The sequence below is a fragment of the Taudactylus pleione genome, unplaced genomic scaffold, assembly GCF_031769625.1.
Source record: "Taudactylus pleione unplaced genomic scaffold, aTauple2 ptg002219l, whole genome shotgun sequence".
Lineage (NCBI taxonomy): Eukaryota > Metazoa > Chordata > Amphibia > Anura > Myobatrachidae > Taudactylus > Taudactylus pleione.
The window spans coordinates 202,400-226,071 of NW_028286612.1; the positions used below are offsets into that span (position 1 = coordinate 202,400).

Below are 23,672 nucleotides of genomic sequence, written 5' to 3' on the forward strand. Positions count from 1 at the left end.
AGAGGTGACTGCTGGGAATAGGACAGTATACAGTAACACCGGGGGATGTGTCTGGGTGATGACCGGAGAGGTGACTGCTAGGAATGGGACATTTTACAGTAACACCAGGGGATGTGTCTGGGTGATGACCGGAGAGGTGACTACTGGGAATGGGACTTTATACAGTAACACCAGGGGATGTGTCTGGGTGATGACTGGAGAGGTGACTGCTGGGAATGGGACATTATACAGTAACACCAGGGGATGTGTCTGGGTGATGACTGTATCATGTGTGTCAGGTTCCTTTAAGGTGTCAGGATGTCACTGTCTATATCTCCATGCAGGAGGGGGAGTATATAGAGGAATACAGGGGTCTGTACAAGGACGTGATGATGGAGAATCACCAGCCCCTCACATCACTGGGTAAGATGAGACTGTCATTATTGTACAGGGGAGAGCAGGTATTGGGGCCTCCTATATACTAGGGATGTGCAGGCTCGGTTCTACTCTGTTCCGTTCGGTTCTTTTTACCGGATCTTATTGGGTTTCAGCTGTCACGAGTTTTGGATAGCCAATAAGATTCGGTAAAAAGAACCGAACGGAACCGAGTAGAACCGAGCCTGCACATCCCTACTATATACACACATCACCTGATAATCACATATATACAATGTACTCAGTCACTGTGTGTCTCCTACAGATGGACCCAAAAACAGAAATACCCCAGAGAGATGTCCCCGTCCTCTTTATGCCCAGGATTGTACAGAGGAGAATCACAGGATCCCACAGGAGGATCAGGTAGGTGCGATTTCGGGTCTCACCAATATACTAAAGTTACTGTCACTATATGATCTGTTCAGAAGCTGTGTGTGTCTTATATACTGATATTATGCTGTATACTCTGTTAGAAAAAACTATGATTATTTGATTTTTTTTTATTGCTCTTGATTATTTAGGGTGAATACCTGACTTTAATTAAGTTAGAAGATATAGAGGGAGAAGAGACATATGTGACAACTGTAAAGGAAGAAGATATAGAGGAAGAGGAGACAAATGTGAGGGGTGATCAGCAGTGTAAGGAGGAGACAATCCCTGCAGATATCAGCACTGGTGAGTAACTAACACTTATTACAGAAAAGATGTATGTAATACATCAGTAGCCATCAGTCTCTATTATACTCCTGCTCTCCCCCTCACATCATGTCACTGTGTGTTACTAGCCCAGAGATCTGACCAGTCTCCTCCCTACACTCTCTGGTGTATCTCATACATCAGGAGCCATCAGCCCCTATTATACTCCTGCTCTCCCCCTCACATCATGTCACTGTGTGTTACCAGCCCAGAGATCTGACCAGTCTCCTCCCCACACTCTCTGGTGTATCTCATACATCAGGAGCCATCAGCCCCTATTATACTCCTGCTCTCCCCCTCACATCATGTCACTGTGTGTTACCAGCCTAGAGATCTGACCAGTCTCCTCCCCACACTCTCTGGTGTATCTCATACATCAGGAGCCATCAGCCCCTATTATACTCCTGCTCTCCCCCTCACATCATGTCACTGTGTGTTACCAGCCTAGAGATCTGACCAGTCTCCTCCCCACACTCTCTGGTGTATCTCATACATCAGGAGCCGTCAGCCCCTATTATACTCCTGCTCTCCCCCTCACATCATGTCACTGTGTGTTACCAGCCCAGAGATCTGACCAGTCTCCTCCCCACACTCTCTGGTGTATCTCATACATTAGGAGCCATCAGCCCCTATTTTACTCCTGCTCTCCCCCTCACATCATGTCACTGTGTGTTACCAGCCCAGAGATCTGACCAGTCTCCTCCCCACACTCTCTGGTGTATCTCATACATCAGGAGCCATCAGCCCCTATTTTACTCCTGCTCTCCCCGTCACATCATGTCACTGTGTGTTACCAGCCCAGAGATCTGACCAGTCTCCTCCACACACTCTCTGGTGCATCTCAAATATATTATTATAAGGGAGGTCACCATAGTGATTTAATCACTGACTAAAGGGAGAGACCTTGTGTGACATTACCCATGATCCTCCATCTGCCACACCTCATGTGACATTACCCATGATCTTCTCGGTGCACTAGCACATGTGACTTTACCCATAACTTTCCCGATTCACCACCACATGGGAAATCACCCATAACCCTACTTGTGCACCAGCAGATGAAACATTTCCTATAACCCCCCTGGTGCACCACCACATGTGACATTTCCCATTATCCTCCCTGTGCACCACCACTTGTGACATTACCCATAACCCTCCCGGTGCACCACCACATGTGACATTTACCTTGATCCTCCCTTTTCACAAACACGTGTGTAATTAATAAATCTTAATAGTAATGTTTGTATGAGCAGTACTAATAATTTGTGTAATAATGTTATAAATGAGACCAGCTGTATACTAGCATGACAGCTGCCTATGTTGTTACATGTTGTATGATGCATGGTATGGGTATGTGTTGACATGAACTTGGAAGGACTCTGGTTGGAAACGCGCCCATCCTTCTGCTAGATATGAAATTTAAGCTCATTGGCAACGCTAATAAGGAGAAGCATCATATTACTGCCTAGAAGACCACCCAGCTCAGGAGGACAGAGGTGATTTGTCTGTAACTCCAGGGAGCGAGGGCTTCTCACCAGTAGACTAGACCTAGCGGGTGGTGGGAGACCCCACATGGGGTGCAATTACCAGTTTTCTTAAAAGCACTCCTTTATCACATACCAATAAAAGTCATAGCATCGACGTTTCAGTCCTGTGCGTGGACCTTACTCAAGATACTTAGTGAATAACCAAAAATGGTACAATGGTAAGCAGTTTTAGGAATCTTGCTTAACCTCAGGGTTGTGCTGCTTTGTTTTGGCGGTGGTCCCAGTCTGAAGGTTCCCAAAGTGTGCAGCTGACGGTTCCTCAGCGTGGTGGTGGGCTCAGAGGCCCGGAGCTCCTGGCTGCGTCCCCGCCAGCTCTGGACAGTTGGCGCCGCCATGTCAGTCCCAGCCAGCTGAGTGTCTTGCTGTCGGGCTTCCAACGTGGTATTGGTCTCAAAACCGGATACCGGCCGTCGCCATGTTTGTCGTGGTCAGCTGAACGCTTTCTCCAATGGCAGCCAGGCTGCTGTCCACCTGACCGCATCAGCCTGTCTCTGAGAGACACATGGTATAAAGATCTTCCACTGACAGCGCTCAGTATCTGAGCTTCATCGCTGTTAGACGTCCAAGGCTCCAGCTACCTGGCTAGTTAGCTATAGTCTCCTTGCCTACTCCAGCGATAAAGTCCAGTCCCAATCCAGCTCCAGTTGCTAAATCTAATTCCACTTCGGCTCAAGTTGCTAAAAGTCTGGTTCCACTCTGGCTCCAGTTGCTAAAGTCTGGTTTCACTCTGGCTCTAGTTGCTAAAGTCTGGTCCCACTCGGGCTCCAGTTGCGAAAGTCTGGTCCCATTTGGGCTCCTATTGCTTAATCCAATATCACTCCAGTTCCAGTTGCTAAATCCGGTCCTACTCCGGCTTCAGTTGCTAAATCCGGTCCCATTTGGGCTCTATTTGCTTAATCCAATATCACTCCGGCTCCTGTTGCTATACTCTGGTCCCACTACAGTTTTGCTACCATCCAGTACACGTCCCAGGTTTTTACTCCAGTGCGCCGCTCTCTACAATACTGTCCTGCCGCTTACACCTGTTAACTTACATACCTAGGAGGAAGTGCTATATCCGTCCCTCTCAACACCAAACCTCCCGAGTTGTTAGTGAGCAGGTACCTAGACCTCACCCGGGAAATCCAGAGTCCCCTGTCCTGACAAGCGGTAACTGCTAGAGCAGAGGTGGGCAATAGGCAGGCTGCCCTCAGCTGCTGTAAAACTACACATAGCATGCCCTGTAACAGTTTTAGCATGGCCAAAAAAACTGGCAGGGCATGCTGGGATTTGTAGTTTTACAGCAGCTGGAGGGATGCTTATTGCCCACCCCTGTGCTAGAGGATAAAAAAAACTTAAGTTAGCAATAACTAAAAAGTAGAAGTAAATTAAGCCTTGAAAGTTGATGCAAAAAATTCCTATCGTTGCACCAACTTGTGTTGGTTGCAAACCCAATGTTACAACCGTGTTATTGAAGCGTTGTTGGGAAAATTGCGGGTGTCAGTGAGTACAGCTTCCTGCCCCATCAGGCACTTGGAGATTGGAGGAAACTCTGGCAGGAAGAGGTCTGGCCGAACCCAAAGCCACAACCGAATCAAAAGACCAGTTTCTGAGAATCAACAGCTTGGGCGATAGGCGGCTCACAGGACAACGGCTACGAGCCCAGCTTATCACTGGTGGAATTTGGCATGCCTCCGCTATGCAGAGAAGACTTCAAGCTTCCATTGGTAAGAGGGCAGAATAAGTAACAGAGTTTTGCCTAGGCCCTGAGGCACCACCAGTGGGCAACTGAAGACTGGATGAAGGTCTTATGGACTGATGAATCAAAAAGTGAAATCTTTTGTATTCGTCAGCCAGGGATTTTTTTATGGCAACAAATAGGTGAAAGGACGGTTCCTCTGTGTGTTACACCAACTGTCAAACATGGAGGAGGAACCTGATGGTCTGGGGCTCTTACGCTGGATCCAAAGTGGGTGACTCAGAATAACTGGCACCCTGGGCCAAAAGGCTACCATGGCATCATGCTGCCCCAAGCAACACCCTCCGGTCTATGCCTAATTGGTCCTGCCTTCATCCTACAACAAAATGATGACCCAATATATACCTCCAAGCTATGTCAGGGCTACCTTCCATTAAAAGAAAAAGTTGGTAGGCGTCAAATCATGGAATGGCCTCATTAACAGGCAGAGGCATTTACGGGGCATAGCGGGGACGGCCTGTGTTTAGAAACGGGCGTGTCACCCCTATTTTTTCCGGGAGTATCAAGACCAGGATCTGCAGACGCAGAATCACCCTGTGATACCCCATTCAGCTGGTTTGGGATAAACTGGACAGAAGGTTGAAAGCAAAGTCACCTACATAATGCAGCACATCTGTGGGAGGTTCTGCTGCGGAGATGGAAAGAAACTTCCCAAATGATAGTAGATTTATACCTGGACAGATTCATTTTTACATTATTATATGCTTTAATTTCAGAGTGCATTGAGACATTAAATTGTGAACATTTCAGTAAAAGCTGATAAAATTAGAGTTCTAAAACTATGATTGGTATTGTGTGGGTGTGTGTACATTTACACACACACATTAGTACACACCCCCTTGTACACTTACCTTCTATGTTTGGCCGTTTTGTGCTGGAGAGGCAGACTCTTCCGTCTGCCTCTCTTTTTCCCAGGATCCCCTGCACTTATGTTATGGCATCATGCGGGTCAGGTTATGCGTGCTGTTCCACACGTCCACCCATGTGGTGGAAATAGTGGAATTACATGTGGATGCTATGTGAGGAACAGATTTACGGGTCTATCCTTTGGCCCCTCAAGCACCCCTTAGGCCTTCACGAAGGAGATGGTCATGGTGGCTCCTCTGCTCGCTGGCTGGTACCATTGTCTTGTATCTCAATAACCTCATCTGATGCATGGTTGGATTATCAAGTCCAGGCTTGTCCCATCGTTGAGGATTATTTTCCTGAGCATGCTCTTTGACGCCACCTTGAAGAGGGTCTTTCTACCTCAGGAAAAGATTATGGCCTCCCAGGCCTTGATTTAGTCAGTTTGGCCCTCTATTTCTTGTAGTCAGCTCTTTTTGAGCCTCTGGCTTTAGTCAATCTCAAGTGTGTCACGTTGAAGACTGTCTCTTTGCCATTGTCTTGGCTAGGAGGGTCATTCTCCTTTTCTAGTGTTTCATGACGATAGAGTGGTGCTTCGTACACGGCCTGCCTTCTTACTCAGTTCCACATAAACCACCTGATCGTGGTTCCAGTTTTGTCCAGTGACGGTTCTTCCATTGAGAGTGAGGCTTTGGATGTGGTCAGTGCCCTTCAGTCCTATGTTCATGCACCTCTGAAATTCGTAAGACAGACAACTTGTTTGTCCTATATGATTCGCAAGAGTGGTTGGATGGCTTCGAAGTGTACGGTTACTTGTTAGCTTCGTGCTGTTACTCGACAAGCTTACAGTGCTGGATGCCAGCCAGTTCCATCCAGGGTTATGGCTCATTCGGTGGCTAGGTGCTTTTTGCGCTGCGCACCATGGGGCCTCGGCAGATCATCTGTGCCGGAGGGCCACCTGGTCTTCCATGTAATCTTTTTGCCAAATTCTATTGGTTTGACACCTTTGCGTCTAAGGATGTGAGGTTTGAAGGTGTTCCGTGCTGCTTCAGCACATTCCTTCCTGTAAGGACTGCTTTGGGATGTCCCCAGTGTCCCCCAGTGGAAGTGGGAAAGAGGAATTTAACTGGTAAGTACAAAAATCACCAGTAAAATCCCTTTCTCTGATTGGTGGACACTGGGCGCCCTCCCAGTGCTGATATATGTTATGTTGTTGTATGTTCTGGGTGCCTGTTGTGACACCGTCTTTTCTGTCTGTGACGCCTGCGTGGTGTCTGGGACTTGTTGGGTAGGGATTCCTTTTATTTTTTCCTCTCTGTCTCTCCTTGGGCCTAATTTAACTGATCCAAGAAAGGAGGAAGAGGCCTTTTAATTATTACCTAGAATAGATTTTTCATCAAATGCAATACCTTTGTGTGTGTATATATGTGTGTGTATCTCTCTCTATCTATCTATATATATATAATATAAAATCTCTCTCTCTTATGGATTTGGTATCCTCTGTTATCTAAAATATAACCTTTAATGACAAATTTTGCTTGGCAAAATAAGATAAAAGTAAGGAAATCTAAAGGGTACATTTACTAAAGGTTGACTTTAATCGATTTTGTTCAATCGAAATAAGTCAACATCAATGTTGTGTTTCTGCGGCTAAATCACATATTCACTAATTCTTAAAAACCAAATCAAACATTGTCTGTCAGTAAATGTTGATCGATTTTAAAATAGATCAAAATCAAATAAAATGGACCTTTAGTAAATCCTATCCCTAAGTGATTAAAACACTGTTCGCTGCATTAGTTTCTATTGTTTAGCAAAAGCTGTTGTGAATTTCTTGAATTAAAAGTATATATGCTATAAGGAGTGTGTGAGATCTCCTATAATTGTGTTTTACAAGAAAGTATTATGTATCCCCCCAGAAATGTGACAGGTTTCCCTTTATAAATGATGGAGGGTCTGCTATAAGTTCCTGTTTATCTTTTTTGGTTCTGTTCCCGATAAGATCATTGATATTTTATCTATGTAGCAGATTCTCCATTGGGCCTGACTTGCGTGCACTGCTGATCACAGATTCCCGATTATCGTGAATCTGCACGTGCGCAGGACCCATTCTGTGAGTGTGCAGAATGGATTCTGCGTAATCGCACGCAGACCCTTGAATACCTCTGCCTGATTGACAGGCAGAGGCATTTAAAGGCCGGTGCGGGGGTGGGGTTGGCTGCCGTTACCGGAAACGGGGGCCTGTCCGCCCCTTTTCTTGGGAGTGGCCAGCCCAGGATCTGCATTGATCAACGCAGTGTCCTGGGCTCGTAAGCTGGCTTACTCAGCTGGCCGGAGGCCCAGCGCCATCCACCATTGTGACCATCGATCACCGATGGTCAGGATGGTGATCCCAGCTTTCGACCTCAGTCTTTGGTTGGAACATACTATATGATGTATCGGCCTATCTTGCGGTTCTGCCATGGATCGCAATGACCAGTGTATAACGTGTATCCCCTAATCCACCCAGTTCATCATTTTATGAATTGGTCGCCTCTTCCCATCTGCTGTGCTGCATATCAGATGGGACGAGGCCACAGACAACACTTTGTTGTTAAATTATTTTGCGTTCTCATATGACGAATCGACATGTACAGTATATACAGAGGTGTGCAAATTATTTAAAACAAAGTAACACTTTTTCTATAAAATGTTTAATATTTTTTATAAAAGTCTCTTGTTTATAATAATTTGGATACGGTTTGGCTATTGTTGCTGAGAGTGTCACCATTTCTCTTGATGTCTTTGTCCCTACGCCATATTCGGATAAGTTCTTCTTTGAGTCCAGTCTTGGTGGTGGTCGTCATCTTGAGTTTTTCCTTTGCCCAAAGATTGTCATTGGATTTGCATCTGGGCGGTTACCTGGCCAGGGAAGGACATCTACGTTTCCTTCCAAAGCTGCCACCTTCAAAATACAATTTCCTAAAATATTAGGTAACACATAAAAATACCTCATTGCAAAACAGTTTTACAGTTTGTGGTCAGTATGACTATTATATCTATAGTAATAATACAGGGACATGACTGGGGAGGTGAGGGGATCTGGGAGTGTCATAGTGACATCACTTATATCTATAGTAATAATACAGGGACATGACTGGGGAGGTGAGGGGATCTGGGAGTGTCACAGTGACATCACTTATATCTATAGTAATAATACAGGGACATGACTGGGGAGGTGAGGGGATCTGGGAGTGTCACAGTGACATCACTTATATCTATAGTAATAATACAGGGACATGACTGGGGAGGTGAGGGGATCTGGGAGTGTCACAGTGACCTCACTTATATCTATAGTAATAATACAGGGACATGACTGGGGAGGTGAGGGGATCTGGGAGTGTCACAGTGACCTCACTTATATCTATAGTAATAATACAGGGACATGACTGGGGAGGTGAGGGGATCTGGGAGTGTCACAGTGACATCACTTATATCTATAGTAATAATACAGGGACATGACTGGGGAGGTGAGGGGATCTGGGAGTGTCACAGTGACATCACTTATATCTATAGTAATAATACAGGGACATGACTGGGGAGGTGAGGGGATCTGGGGGTGTCACAGTGACCTCACTTATATCTATAGTAATAATACAGGGACATGACTGGGGAGGTGAGGGGATCTGGGAGTGTCACAGTGACATCACTTATATCTATAGTAATAATACAGGGACATGACTGGGGAGGTGAGGGGATCTGGGAGTGTCACAGTGACATCACTTATATCTATAGTAATAATACAGGGACATGACTGGGGAGGTGAGGGGATCTGGGGGTGTCACAGTGACCTCACTTATATCTATAGTAATAATACAGGGACATGACTGGGAGGTGAGGGGATCTGGGAGTGTCACAGTGACATCACTTATATCTATAGTAATAATACAGGGACATGATTGGGGAGGTGAGGGGATCTGGGGGTGTCACAGTGACATCACTTATATCTATAGTAATAATACAGGGACATGACTGGGGAGGTGAGGGGATCTGGGAGTCTCACAGTGACATCACTTATATCTATAGTAATAATACAGGGACATGACTGGGGAGGTGAGGGGATCTGGGAGTCTCACAGTGACATCACTTATATCTATAGTAATAATACAGGGACATGACTGGGGAGGTGAGGGGATCTGGGAGTGTCACAGTGACATCACTTATATCTATAGTAATAATACAGGGACATGACTGGGGAGGTGAGGGGATCTGGGAGTGTCACAGTGACATCACTTATATCTATAGTAATAATACAGGGACATGACTGGGGAGGTGAGGGGATCTGGGGGTGTCACAGTGACATCACTTATATCTATAGTAATAATACAGGGACATGACTGGGGAGGTGAGGGGATCTGGGAGTGTCACAGTGACATCACTTATATCTATAGTAATAATACAGGGACATGACTGGGGAGGTGAGGGGATCTGGGGGTGTCACAGTGACCTCACTTATATCTATAGTAATAATACAGGGACATGACTGGGAGGTGAGGGGATCTGGGAGTGTCACAGTGACATCACTTATATCTATAGTAATAATACAGGGACATGATTGGGGAGGTGAGGGGATCTGGGAGTGTCACAGTGACATCACTTATATCTATAGTAATAATACAGGGACATGACTGGGGAGGTGAGGGGATCTGGGAGTGTCACAGTGACATCACTTATATCTATAGTAATAATACAGGGACATGACTGGGGAGGTGAGGGGATCTGGGGGTGTCACAGTGACATCACTTATATCTATAGTAATAATACAGGGACATGACTGGGGAGGTGAGGGGATCTGGGAGTGTCACAGTGACATCACTTATATCTATAGTAATAATACAGGGACATGACTGGGGAGGTGAGAGGATCTGGGAGTGTCACAGTGACATCACTTATATCTATAGTAATAATACAGGGACATGACTGGGGAGGTGAGGGGATCTGGGGGTGTCACAGTGACATCACTTATATCTATAGTAATAATACAGGGACATGACTGGGGAGGTGAGGGGATCTGGGAGTGTCACAGTGACATCACTTATATCTAGCAATAATACAGGGACATGACTGGGGAGGTGAGGGGATCTGGGAGTCTCACAGTGACATCACTTATATCTATAGTAATAATACAGGGACATGACTGGGGAGGTGAGGGGATCTGGGAGTCTCACAGTGACATCACTTATATCTATAGTAATAATACAGGGACATGACTGGGGAGGTGAGGGGATCTGGGGGTGTCACAGTGACATCACTTATATCTATAGTAATAATACAGGGACATGACTGGGAGGTGAGGGGCTCTGGGAGTGTCACAGTGACATCACTTATATCTATAGTAATAATACAGGGACATGACTGGGGAGGTGAGGGGATCTGGGAGTGTCACAGTGACATCACTTATATCTATAGTAATAATACAGGGACATGACTGGGGAGGTGAGGGGATCTGGGGGTGTCACAGTGACATCACATATCTATAGTAATAATACAGGGACATGACTGGGGAGGTGAGAGGCTCTGGGAGTGTCACAGTGACATCACTTATATCTATAGTAATAATACAGGGACATGACTGGGGAGGTGAGGGGATCTGGGAGTGTCACAGTGACATCACTTATATCTATAGTAATAATACAGGGACATGACTGGGGAGGTGAGGGGATCTGGGAGTGTCACAGTGACATCACTTATATCTATAGTAATAATACAGGGACATGACTGGGGAGGTGAGGGGATCTGGATGTGTCACAGTGACATCACTTATATCTATAGTAATAATACAGGGACATGACTGGGGAGGTGAGGGGATCTGGGAGTGTCACAGTGACATCACTTATATCTATAGTAATAATACAGGGACATGACTGGGGAGGTGAGAGGATCTGGGGGTGTCACAGTGACATCACTTATATCTATAGTAATAATACAGGGACATGACTGGGGAGGTGAGGGGATCTGGGAGTGTCACAGTGACATCACTTATATCTATAGTAATAATACAGGGACATGACTGGGGAGGTGAGAGGATCTGGGAGTGTCACAGTGACATCACTTATATCTATAGTAATAATACAGGGACATGACTGGGGAGGTGAGGGGATCTGGGGGTGTCACAGTGACATCACTTATATCTATAGTAATAATACAGGGACATGACTGGGGAGGTGAGGGGATCTGGGGGTGTCACAGTGACATCACTTATATCTATAGTAATAATACAGGGTCATGACTGGGGAGGTGAGGGGATCTGGGGGTGTCACAGTGACATCACTTATATCTATAGTAATAATACAGGGTCATGACTGGGGAGGTGAGGGGATCTGGGAGTGTGACTAACATCACTTATATCTATAGTAATAATACAGGGACATGACTGGGGAGGTGAGAGGATCTGGGAGTGTCACAGTGACATCACTTATATCTATAGTAATAATACAGGGTCATGACTGGGGAGGTGAGGGGATCTGGGAGTGTGACTAACATCACTTATATCTATAGTAATAATACAGGGACATGACTGGGGAGGTGAGGGGATCTGGGGGTGTCACAGTGACATCACTTATATCTATAGTAATAATACAGGGACATGACTGGGGAGGTGAGGGGATCTGGGGGTGTCACAGTGACATCACTTATATCTATAGTAATAATACAGGGACATGACTGGGGAGGTGAGGGGATCTGGGAGTGTCACAGTGACATCACTTATATCTATAGTAATAATACAGGGACATGACTGGGGAGGTGAGGGGATCTGGGAGTGTCACAGTGACATCACTTATATCTATAATAATAATACAGGGACATGACTGGGGAGGTGAGGGGATCTGGGAGTGTCACAGTGACATCACTTATATCTATAGTAATAATACAGGGACATAACTGGGGGTGAGGGGATCTGGGAGTGTCACAGTGACATCACTTATATCTATAGTAATAATACAGGGACATGACTGGGGAGGTGAGGGGATCTGGGAGTGTCACAGTGACATCACTTATATCTATAGTAATAATACAGGGATATGACTGGGGAGGTGAGGGAATCTGGGAGTGTGACTAACATCACTTATATCTATAGTAATAATACAGGGACATGACTGGGGAGGTGAGAGGACTGGGGGTGTCACAGTGACATCACTTATATCTATAGTAATAATACAGGGACATGACTGGGGAGGTGAGAGGATCTGGGAGTGTCACAGTGACATCACTTATATCTATAGTAATAATACAGGGACATGACTGGGGAGGTGAGGAGATCTGGGAGTGTCACAGTGACATCACTTATATCTATAGTAATAATACAGGTACATGACTGGGGAGGTGAGGGGATCTGGGAGTGTCACAGTGACATCACTTATATCTATAGTAATAATACAGGGACATGACTGGGGAGGTGAGGGGATCTGAGGGTGTCACAGTGACATCACTTATATCTATAGTAATAATACAGGGACATGACTGGGGAGGTGAGAGGATCTGGGAGTGTCACAGTGACATCACTTATATCTATAGTAATAATACAGGGACATGACTGGGGAAGTGAGGAGATCTGGGAGTGTCACAGTGACATCACTTATATCTATAGTAATAATACAGGTACATGACTGGGGAGGTGAGGGGATCTGGGAGTGTCACAGTGACATCACTTATATCTATAGTAATAATACAGGGACATGACTGGGGAGGTGAGAGGATCTGGGAGTGTCACAGTGACATCACTTATATCTATAGTAATAATACAGGGACATGACTGGGGAGGTGAGGGGATCTGGGAGTGTCACAGTGACATCACTTATATCTATAGTAATGATACAGGGACATGACTGGGGAGGTGAGGGGATCTGGGAGTCACAGTGACATCACTTATATCTATAGTAATGATACAGGGACATGACTGGGGAGGTGAGGGGATCTGGGAGTGTCACAGTGACATCACTTATATCTATAGTAATAATACAGGGACATGACTGGGGAGGTGAGGGGATCTGGGAGTGTCACAGTGACATCACTTATATCTATAGTAATAATACAGGGACATGACTGGGGAGGTGAGGGGATCTGGGAGTGTCACAGTGACATCACTTATATCTATAGTAATAATACAGGGACATGACTGGGGAGGTGAGGGAATCTGGGGGTGTCACAGTGACATCACTTATATCTATAGTAATAATACAGGGACATGACTGGGGAGGTGAGGGAATCTGGGGGTGTCACAGTGACATCACTTATATCTATAGTAATAATACAGGGACATGACTGGGGAGGTGAGGGGATCTGGGGGTGTCACAGTGACATCACTTATATCTATAGTAATAATACAAGGACATGACTGGGGAGGTGAGAGGATCTGGGGGTGTCACAGTGACATCACTTATATCTATAGTAATAATACAGGGACATGACTGGGGAGGTGAGGGGATCTGGGAGTGTCACAGTGACATCACTTATATCTATAGTAATAATACAGGGACATGACTGGGGAGGTGAGGGGATCTGGGAGTGTCACAGTGACATCACTTATATCTATAGTAATAATACAGGGACATGACTGGGGAGGTGAGGGGATCTGGGAGTGTCACAGTGAGATCACTTATATCTATAGTAATAATACAGGTACATGACTGGGGAGGTGAGGGGATCTGAGGGTGTCACAGTGACATCACTTATATCTATAGTAATAATACAGGGACATGACTGGGGAGGTGAGAGGATCTGGGAGTGTCACAGTGACATCACTTATATCTATAGTAATAATACAGGGATATGACTGGGGAGGTGAGAGGATCTGGGAGTGTCACAGTGACATCACTTATATCTATAGTAATAATACAGGGACTTGACTGGGGAGGTGAGGGGATCTGGGGGTGTCACAGTGACATCACTTATATCTGTAGTAATACAGGGACATGACTGGGGAGGTGAGGGGATCTGGGAGTGTCACAGTGACATCACTTATATCTATAGTAATAATACAGGGACATGACTGGGGAGGTGAGAGGATCTGGGAGTGTCACAGTGACATCACTTATATCTATAGTAATAATACAGGGACATGACTGGGGAGGTGAGGAGATCTGGGAGTGTCACAGTGACATCACTTATATCTATAGTAATAATACATGGACATGACTGGGGAGGTGAGGGGATCTGGGGGAGTCACAGTGACATCACTTATATCTATAGTAATAATACAGGGACATGACTGGGGAGGTGAGAGGATCTGGGAGTGTCACAGTGACATCACTTATATCTATAGTAATAATACAGGGACATGACTGGGGAGGTGAGGGGATCTGGGAGTGTCACAGTGACATCACTTATATCTATAGTAATAATACAGGGACATGACTGGGGAGGTGAGGGATTCTGGGGGTGTCACAGTGACATCACTTATATCTATAGTAATAATACAGGGACATGACTGGGGAGGTGAGGGGATCTGGGGGTGTCACAGTGACATCACTTATATCTATAGTAATAATACAGGGACATGACTGGGGAGGTGAGAGGATCTGGGAGTGTCACAGTGACATCACTTATATCTATAGTAATAATACAGGGACATGACTGGGGAGGTGAGGAGATCTGGGAGTGTCACAGTGACATCACTTATATCTATAGTAATAATACATGGACATTACTGGGGAGGTGAGAGGATCTGGGAGTGTCACAGTGACATCACTTATATCTATAGTAATAATACAGGGACATGACTGGGGAGGTGAGGGGATCTGGGAGTGTCACAGTGACATCACTTATATCTATAGTAATAATACAGGGACATGACTGGGGAGGTGAGGGGATCTGGGAGTGTCACAGTGACATCACTTATATCTATAGTAATAATACAGGGACATGACTGGGGAGGTGAGGGGATCTGGATGTGTCACAGTGACATCACTTATCTATAGTAATAATACAGGGACATGACTGGGGAGGTGAGAGGATCTGGGAGGGTCACAGTGACATCACTTATCTATAGTAATAATACAGGGACATGACTGGGGAGGTGAGAGGATCTGGGAGGGTCACAGTGACATCACTTATATCTATAGTAATAATACAGGGACATGACTGGGGAGGTGAGGGAATCTGGGGGTGTCACAGTGACATCACTTATATCTATAGTAATAATACAGGGACATGACTGGGGAGGTGAGGGAATCTGGGGGTGTCACAGTGACATCACTTATATCTATAGTAATAATACAGGGACATGACTGGGGAGGTGAGAGGATCTGGGAGTGTCACAGTGACATCACTTATATCTATAGTAATAATACAGGGACATGACTGGGGAGGTGAGGGGATCTGAGGGTGTCACAGTGACATCACTTATATCTATAGTAATAATACAGGGACATGACTGGGGAGGTGAGAGGATCTGGGAGTGTCACAGTGACATCACTTATATCTATAGTAATAATACAGGGACATGACTGGGGAGGTGAGAGGATCTGGGAGTGTCACAGTGACATCACTTATATCTATAGTAATAATACAGGGACATGACTGGGGAGGTGAGAGGATCTGGGAGTGTCACAGTGACATCACTTATATCTATAGTAATAATACAGGGACATGACTGGGGAGGTGAGAGGATCTGGGAGTGTCACAGTGACATCACTTATATCTATAGTAATAATACAGGGACATGACTGGGGAGGTGAGAGGATCTGGGAGTGTCACGGTGACATCACTTATATCTATAGTAATAATACAGGGACATGACTGGGGAGGTGAGAGGATCTGGGAGTGTCACAGTGACATCACTTATATCTATAGTAATAATACAGGGACATGACTGGGGAGGTGAGAGGATCTGGGAGTGTCACAGTGACATCACTTATATCTATAGTAATAATACAGGGACTTGACTGGGGAGGTGAGGGGATCTGGGGGTGTCACAGTGACATCACTTATATCTATAGTAATAATACAGGGACATGACTGGGGAGGTGAGGGGATCTGGGAGTGTCCCAGTGACATCACTTATATCTATAGTAATAATACAGGGACATGACTGGGGAGGTGAGAGGATCTGGGAGTGTCACAGTGACATCACTTATATCTATAGTAATAATACAGGGACATGACTGGGGAGGTGAGAGGATCTGGGAGTGTCACAGTGACATCACTTATATCTATAGTAATAATACAGGGACATGACTGGGGAGGTGAGGAGATCTGGGAGTGTCACAGTGACATCACTTATATCTATAGTAATAATACATGGACATGACTGGGGAGGTGAGGGGATCTGGGGGAGTCACAGTGACATCACTTATATCTATAGTAATAATACAGGGACATGACTGGGGAGGTGAGAGGATCTGGGAGTGTCACAGTGACATCACTTATATCTATAGTAATAATACAGGGACATGACTGGGGAGGTGAGGGGATCTGGGAGTGTCACAGTGACATCACTTATATCTATAGTAATAATACAGGGACATGACTGGGGAGGTGAGGGAATCTGGGGGTGTCACAGTGACATCACTTATATCTATAGTAATAATACAGGGACATGACTGGGGAGGTGAGGGGATCTGGGAGTGTCACAGTGACATCACTTATATCTATAGTAATAATACAGGGACATGACTGGGGAGGTGAGGGGATCTGGATGTGTCACAGTGACATCACTTATATCTATAGTAATAATACAGGGACATGACTGGGGAGGTGAGAGGATCTGGGAGGGTCACAGTGACATCACTTATATCTATAGTAATAATACAGGGACATGACTGGGGAGGTGAGAGGATCTGGGAGTGTCACAGTGACATCACTTATATCTATAGTAATAATACAGGGACATGACTGGGGAGGTGAGGGGATCTGGGAGTGTCACAGTGACATCACTTATATCTATAGTAATAATACAGGGACATGACTGGGGAGGTGAGGGAATCTGGGGGTGTCACAGTGACATCACTTATATCTATAGTAATAATACAAGGACATGACTGGGGAGGTGAGGGGATCTGGGGGTGTCACAGTGACATCACTTTTATATTTTAGTAATACAGGGAAATGAGTCTACCAATCTGGCATACACCAGTTACTAGATGTCCAGAATCTAGCAAGGCTACCGCATTACAGCCTTCCACTTTTTGCTAAACACTTCATTTGTTTTTTCCTGGAGATAGTCTTCGCTGAACAAACTGCTCAGGCAAATGATGACTCTCATCTGGCTGTGCTGTAATACAAAGCTGAGGGAACAATTTGCGGAAATATGGCCCACTCCCTGGCATCTACAACATTGTATTGGACTTTGCCCCGTGGTGTGCTCTCTCAGTGGCTGAACCCCTCTGACTAAACATTACTGCCCCTGTGGGAACGTAGCTCAGTCTTTCAAAGCAATCTTTATTCCTAGTCAGGGGGCCCAAGTAAAACTTTGGTCATCCTGAAAATTTTCCACATTTAACCTTGTCTCACCCAGTAGGTGATTCTACGTGGTAGAGAACGCATATATTTGTCCAGTAGTACATTATAATATTGCCTAATTTATTCCTTCTTCATAAATTTAATTTTGTCATGGCTGTAAGGGGGTCTTTGCTATAGGATCACGGTCTGTGACATTTCGCCAATCTTCAAGGAATTTGGGGAGCAGATTAACATATCTTGTGAACCTTGACATATTAGTAACAAGAGTCACCATACAAACTTTATAACCTTCCCGTAAACCATTATCTTCACTCATTTGAGCATCTCCCTACAACTGCTCGACCACCTGTCTCCGAACAGATCAGGACATTCCTATATATTTCCCTGACAGCGGGTTCTAAATATGTATATATGTGAATAATTAAATGACTTATTTGCTTATTTTACTTTTATTTTTTTGTATTTTCTATCCCCTACATTCCCCTTTTGGCATTATATAATTATATTCAGCTACTAGGGTTGCATAAAATTGTTTGTTTTTTGTTTTTTTTTAATCAAAAACTGATTTATTTGATTTTAAATCATTTTTTGGGATTTAAATAAAAAAATTTATTTTTTCAGTAAACGTTTTAAATTCTTAAATGTTTATTTAAAAAACAAATTTGATTAAAAAAACGTATTTAACTCAAATAAATCAGTTTTTGATTTTTTTTTTTTTTTTTTTAAATCTAAATTTATGCAACCCTGTCAGCTACTAGTTCTAGGATTCCCGCATATGTATCCGATTGTTTCACTGCCTACTACGTGCTCCTGTAACCAATCTTGGGAGTTCCTGCTTAATTAAACCTTTCAGTTGCACAAAGTTCTTGCCTGATCACAGGTTTTCCTGCAGTGTTGTCTGTGTCTGATTCTCTGGGATGTTACTGACCACAGATGGTTCCCATGTGCCCTGCTGCCCTTGTCCTGCAGGTCTCACACAGTCCCAGAATATTCTTCTTTTCACTTGTATTATTAAGCACATTTCAGCTCTCTAGCTGCATACTCCATACTCTAAATATATTAACGTATATTTACTTTATTCTCCGCAGATGGACACTGCAAGAGGAATACCTCAGAGGAACGTTTATCTCCAGATCATGAAATCAAAGATGACATCACACTAGAAGAAAACTCTATTACTCCAATGATAAATTCAGTACTACTTAGTTCACATATGTCATCTGATCCCAATTATAAGAGATGTTCCCCTGTTAGTGTTACATCTATTACAGATCTTACAGTAGAGAAGACCTTTTCCTGTTCTATAGATAAGACAGATATTGCACAGATCACAAAGCCAATTACCCATCAGCCAACTAAGGCAGGAGAGAGACCATTTCCACGTTCTCAGTGGGGGAAATATTTTACACCGAACTCAGATCTTGTTAGACATCGGAGACATTACACAGGTGAGACCCCCGTTTTTATGTTCTGTGTGTGGTAAATGTTTTACACGGGAATGACATTTTGTTATACATCAGAGAAAGTCACACAGGTGAAAGACCATTTCCATGCTCTGAGTGTGGGAAATGCTTTACACAAAAATCAGCTCTTGATAAACACCGTAAAACTCACCTGGGAGAAAAGTAATTTCAATTACCTGATTGATAGACATATGAAGCAATGATCTTTTAAATAAATTCATTGGTCTGTCTGTCTACCGGTTATGCATTCGGACACCCCTGCACCTACTGAGATTAAACCAATGCGAGGTGGTCCAGTTAGATCCTGGGCGGGTTAGGGTCTTGGTCGGTTGGTGTACGCTGGGCAGAACTTTGACCTGAGGAACCTGTTCTGAGCCTTCCACTAGATTGATTTGGACGAAAACTTTACAGAATGGTAACGTTGGATCCCAGAAGACATGTTACGGGGTTAAGGTCTCGGCCGGACCTCCCGTTGCCATGCGCTGGGCAGATCTTTGACCTAAGGAGCCTGGTCTGAGCCTTCCACTAGATGGATTAGGACAAAAACTTTACAGAATGGTAACATTGGATCCAAGAAGACCTACTAGGTGGTTGAGGTCCCAGTGGGACCTCCCATTGTTGTATGCTGGGCAGACCTATGAAAACTTTACAGAGGGGTGTCAATTGGTCTGGGATACCTAATGGAGTGGTTGGGGTCCCGGTTGGACCTCACGGCTGAGAGCGCTGTGCAGAACTATGACCCAGAGAGTCTGTTCTGGGACTTCTGCTAAATGGATTCAGAGAACATCACATAATTTGGGCAAAAAATTCAATGAGTGGTAGCAATGGTTTCCAGAAGAGTAGGGGGTTAGGGTCCCAGTCGGACCTCACAACAGAGTGCGCTTCGCACAACTTTGACCCAGGGAGCCTGTTCTGGGCCTTCCACTAGATGGATTCGGATGACATCACATAATAAAACGTAATAACTTGAAGATCTTAATCTGGGCAACACCGGGTACTTCAGCTAGTACTTTAAATATTGACCATCGCGACCATCGAAACTGCGAGCCGGAGCCTGCGGTTGAGGTTTTCAACCGCAAGGCCAGGAGTGATTTTGGCTCTATCAGAGCCAAAATCACTCCCACTGACATGACTAGTGATGTCAGTGGGCCGGCTTCTGACGGTAGGCGTTCCCTTAGGAACGCCCCCGTCAGGGAGGCACGCCCACCAAAGGGGGCGTGCTGTCAATCAACATCGACAACACGCCCCCTTTGATCAGACACAACGAGCGAAGGAAAGTCCTTCGCTCGTCGCGTCTGGCGCATGCGCACGACGGAGCTCCCTCCGTCGTGCGCATGCTCAGTGCAGAACATCGACCCACTTGCGAGCGGACAGCCGCTCGCGAGTGGGTCTGAATCAGGCCCTTAATTTCTGAAAAGCTAAACCCCCACCCTTGGCCATGGGTTACGTCACACAGACATACATGCAGTGATCTACATCTGCAAGTACCGACTGCAGGGATCGGGTGCTTTGTCTGCTGTACAGGGACTACACCAACTCCCAGGAACTATCACAGTAAAGGGGCGGACACACTGTACAATATCTATGAACAATAATATTGTTCAACGATAATTAGTTCATATCGCTATGCTCCCCTGTCATTATCGGCGCTGCGATCTACAAGATGGCAGCACTGATAGGCAGAGCTATGTACTAATGGTCAGCTTGACCGTTGCGCCTGCTGCAGCTACAGCCTGGCGATGCCCTATCCATGCAGCAGGGACAGCGATGTCCCTGCCGGCTCCAGGGCTGCACACATGATGCTTGCGAGATCCCGCCCATGCTCAGTGGTGCCGGCACTAGACTGATGCACTGTGGGCATCAGCAGCGATCGCCGGAGCTCCCCAGCTCTGGCCAATGAGATGTTAGATGTTCATACATCTCATCCATAAAGCTTCCTGCTTTGCCTCGGTATCGTGCCACTATAATACATCCCCCATCTATGGCGACGTAGATGATAGGGAATGACGTTGGACACAATCATATTATATTACACACAGTAGTGCCCCTTTTACACAATGCCCCATATACACATATTTTGGCTCTAACACCATGCTTGTCTTGGAATTCTAGACTCTGTGAGGGTAGGAGCGGGTGGAGTTATAGAATGGGTTTGGCGTTTTTGTCTTCAGGTTTCTATAATTCTAATCATTATTTATCCACTTGTTGTTACAGACATATCTGCAATGAGAGAATTCTGGATAGGATTCATTTATCTATACCAAGCCAATGAGTGCCTTTGGAGGGTGAGGAGCAAAGAATACTCCGATCGCCACCTGAAAAATAAGGCCTATGAAAAAATGGTCATGTACTGTAGGAGCCATAAGAAGAATGCTGACGTACGTTGGGTCAAAAGCAAGATCCAGAATTTCCGTACAGTGTTCCTCAAGAAACACAAGCAATATACAGATGCAAAACTTTCCGGAGCTGGGGCCGAGGAAGTGGTGAAGCCATCTTTATGGTACTATGACCTCCTCACCTTCGTCCTTGAAAAAGAGCCGGAGGACTGGTCTAGGTGCTCCCTGGATCCAGACGAGGAGGACGTCTTTCCTGAGGCTGATCCGGAGAGTCAAGATCTCGTAAATACATCCATAAGCATATATTGCAAATGTTTAATCTTTAAAACTGCAAAATTTTGTGACAGTATGTCGGGAGTACAAAAAAGTGTGCATCAGTTTAATGGTTATGTAATTTTTTTCACCAAAATCTATTTAGATATATTAATGTTCTACTTATTGTTTAACATGGAATAATTTTTTTTATTTTTGAAAAACTTTTTTTTTTTTTTCATGTACCTAGTTTGTTTCTCTCCTAGATCGTTCCCTCGGACATGGATCTTGGCGCTCCGGCCAGGGAGAACGCACAACTAGAAGAGACTGGTCTAGAGGTGCCGCCACCACCACAGCCAGCCTCCAAGAAGCAGAGGACGGAGTCAAGGGTCCCAAAGCCCTCTAGTTCTGTACCGTCTGGGTCTGAACAATTTTTAAAACATGCGGAGGAGGTATTTCGACCTCCCATGGATGAATTTGTCATTTTCGGACAGAACATTGCCAATGAAATGCGGAACATGCAACCAGCACAGCAGCAGCATTTCAAGGGTGTCATATATGAAGCGTTGATGCGTGGTTTAAGTGGACATTTGGATAACACCACGTCCCTAACTCCATATATCCCACAGCAGCCCACTCCACCGGCAACAAGTAGTTACCCTCACCCTCTGTCGTATCCCACAAATCCTCCTCCACAATCCTATCCCCATTATGTATCGAGCAGCCCTGGGCCACCATCCCACTTCCCTGGCACATCCACGAGTGGCATGCATGGCGGAGTGCACAGTCCACTCTCTAAGGCGAAGAACTGTTTTTTTAGTTTGTGAATTTTTTTTTTTTTCAACCTGTTTTAATAATTGTTCAGACCTTTTTTCTCCAGCTCATTCTTGAGGATGGATCTTGAGTTGGTCATCCTACCATACAGATGGTTTTTCTGCTTCAATTGCCCCTGTTGCTAGACGCTATGTATCTGTAGATTTCTTTGTGTCTTCTGTGGACACTGTATGGAAAATACTGGATCTTAATCCTTTGCCCAGTAATGTCATCATCTATGGTTTGGTCTCTACTATACATGACCAAACATTCAGTATTCTTTACTCTAGAGGCACTCATTGGCTTGGTTATAATCAGTGTATCCTGTCCAAAATTCATAACCTCGAGCCATTTAATGGTTTAAAAATTTTTTTCTAAAAAACAAAGTTGTTTGTGTTATTTGCTGCGTAGATTCCAACATATTAGTAATAAACAATAAATGGATAAATGTATATTTGTAATGGTCGTATATTTTATATATATATATATACAGGTTGAGTCTCCCATATTCAAATATTGTGAAATACAGAATATTTCCGAAATCTGGAATTTTTTTTGCATGACTCAGATAATGAAACCTTTGATTTTTGATGGTACAATGTACACAAACTTTGTCTAAGGCACAAATAATTAAAAATAAATAATATTGTATAAAATAACCTTCAGGCTGTGTGTATAAGGTGTATATGAAACACAAATGAATTCTGTGTGTATATTGGGGTCATATTCCCAAGATATTTAATTATGGTGTATGCAATTATTCCAAACTGCTGAATATTCCTATATCCAAAATACCACTGGTCCCAAGCATTTTGGATATGGGAGACTCAATCTGTGTATGTATGCATGTGTGTATGTATGTATGTATGTATGTGTATATGTATATATATATATATATATATATATAATTAGGAAATTAATAAGAATACATTAGTTTTATGTACAGTAAAATAGTTTTTAGTTTGTTCAAATATTTGATTTTGAAACAAACTTTTTGAAATAATTGAAATGTTTTATTAAGTTACAAGATTACATTTTTTTTAGAATATATTATGCTACTCTGCCATGACACAGCCTTTTCTCTGTTCAAATAGGCCAGGTACTGTTCCCTGACCTGTTGCCCCTACAG

General features: G+C 44.4%; 1 protein-coding gene across 2 annotated transcripts in view; it reads left to right on the plus strand.

Annotated features, from left to right (window-relative positions):
• The window catches only part of LOC148431498 (uncharacterized), a 56,168-nt gene extending 33,176 nt beyond the window's left edge, over positions 1 to 22,992 (plus strand). Inside the window, exons 3-8 of one of the 2 annotated variants that reach the window (XM_088465986.1) lie at positions 324 to 402; positions 680 to 777; positions 936 to 1,089; positions 18,768 to 19,127; positions 21,357 to 21,760; positions 21,997 to 22,992. In XM_088465986.1, the coding sequence (XP_088322112.1) occupies positions 369 to 402; positions 680 to 777; positions 936 to 1,089; positions 18,768 to 19,127; positions 21,357 to 21,760; positions 21,997 to 22,557 (1,611 nt within the window). In that variant the 5' untranslated portion in view covers positions 324 to 368 and the 3' untranslated portion in view covers positions 22,558 to 22,992. Of the gene's footprint in view, positions 1 to 304; positions 403 to 679; positions 778 to 935; positions 1,090 to 18,767; positions 19,128 to 21,356; positions 21,761 to 21,996 lie in introns of those variants that run through there. The other variant, XM_088465985.1, reaches the window with a different exon arrangement.
• Positions 22,993 to 23,672: the final 680 nt, after the last annotated feature.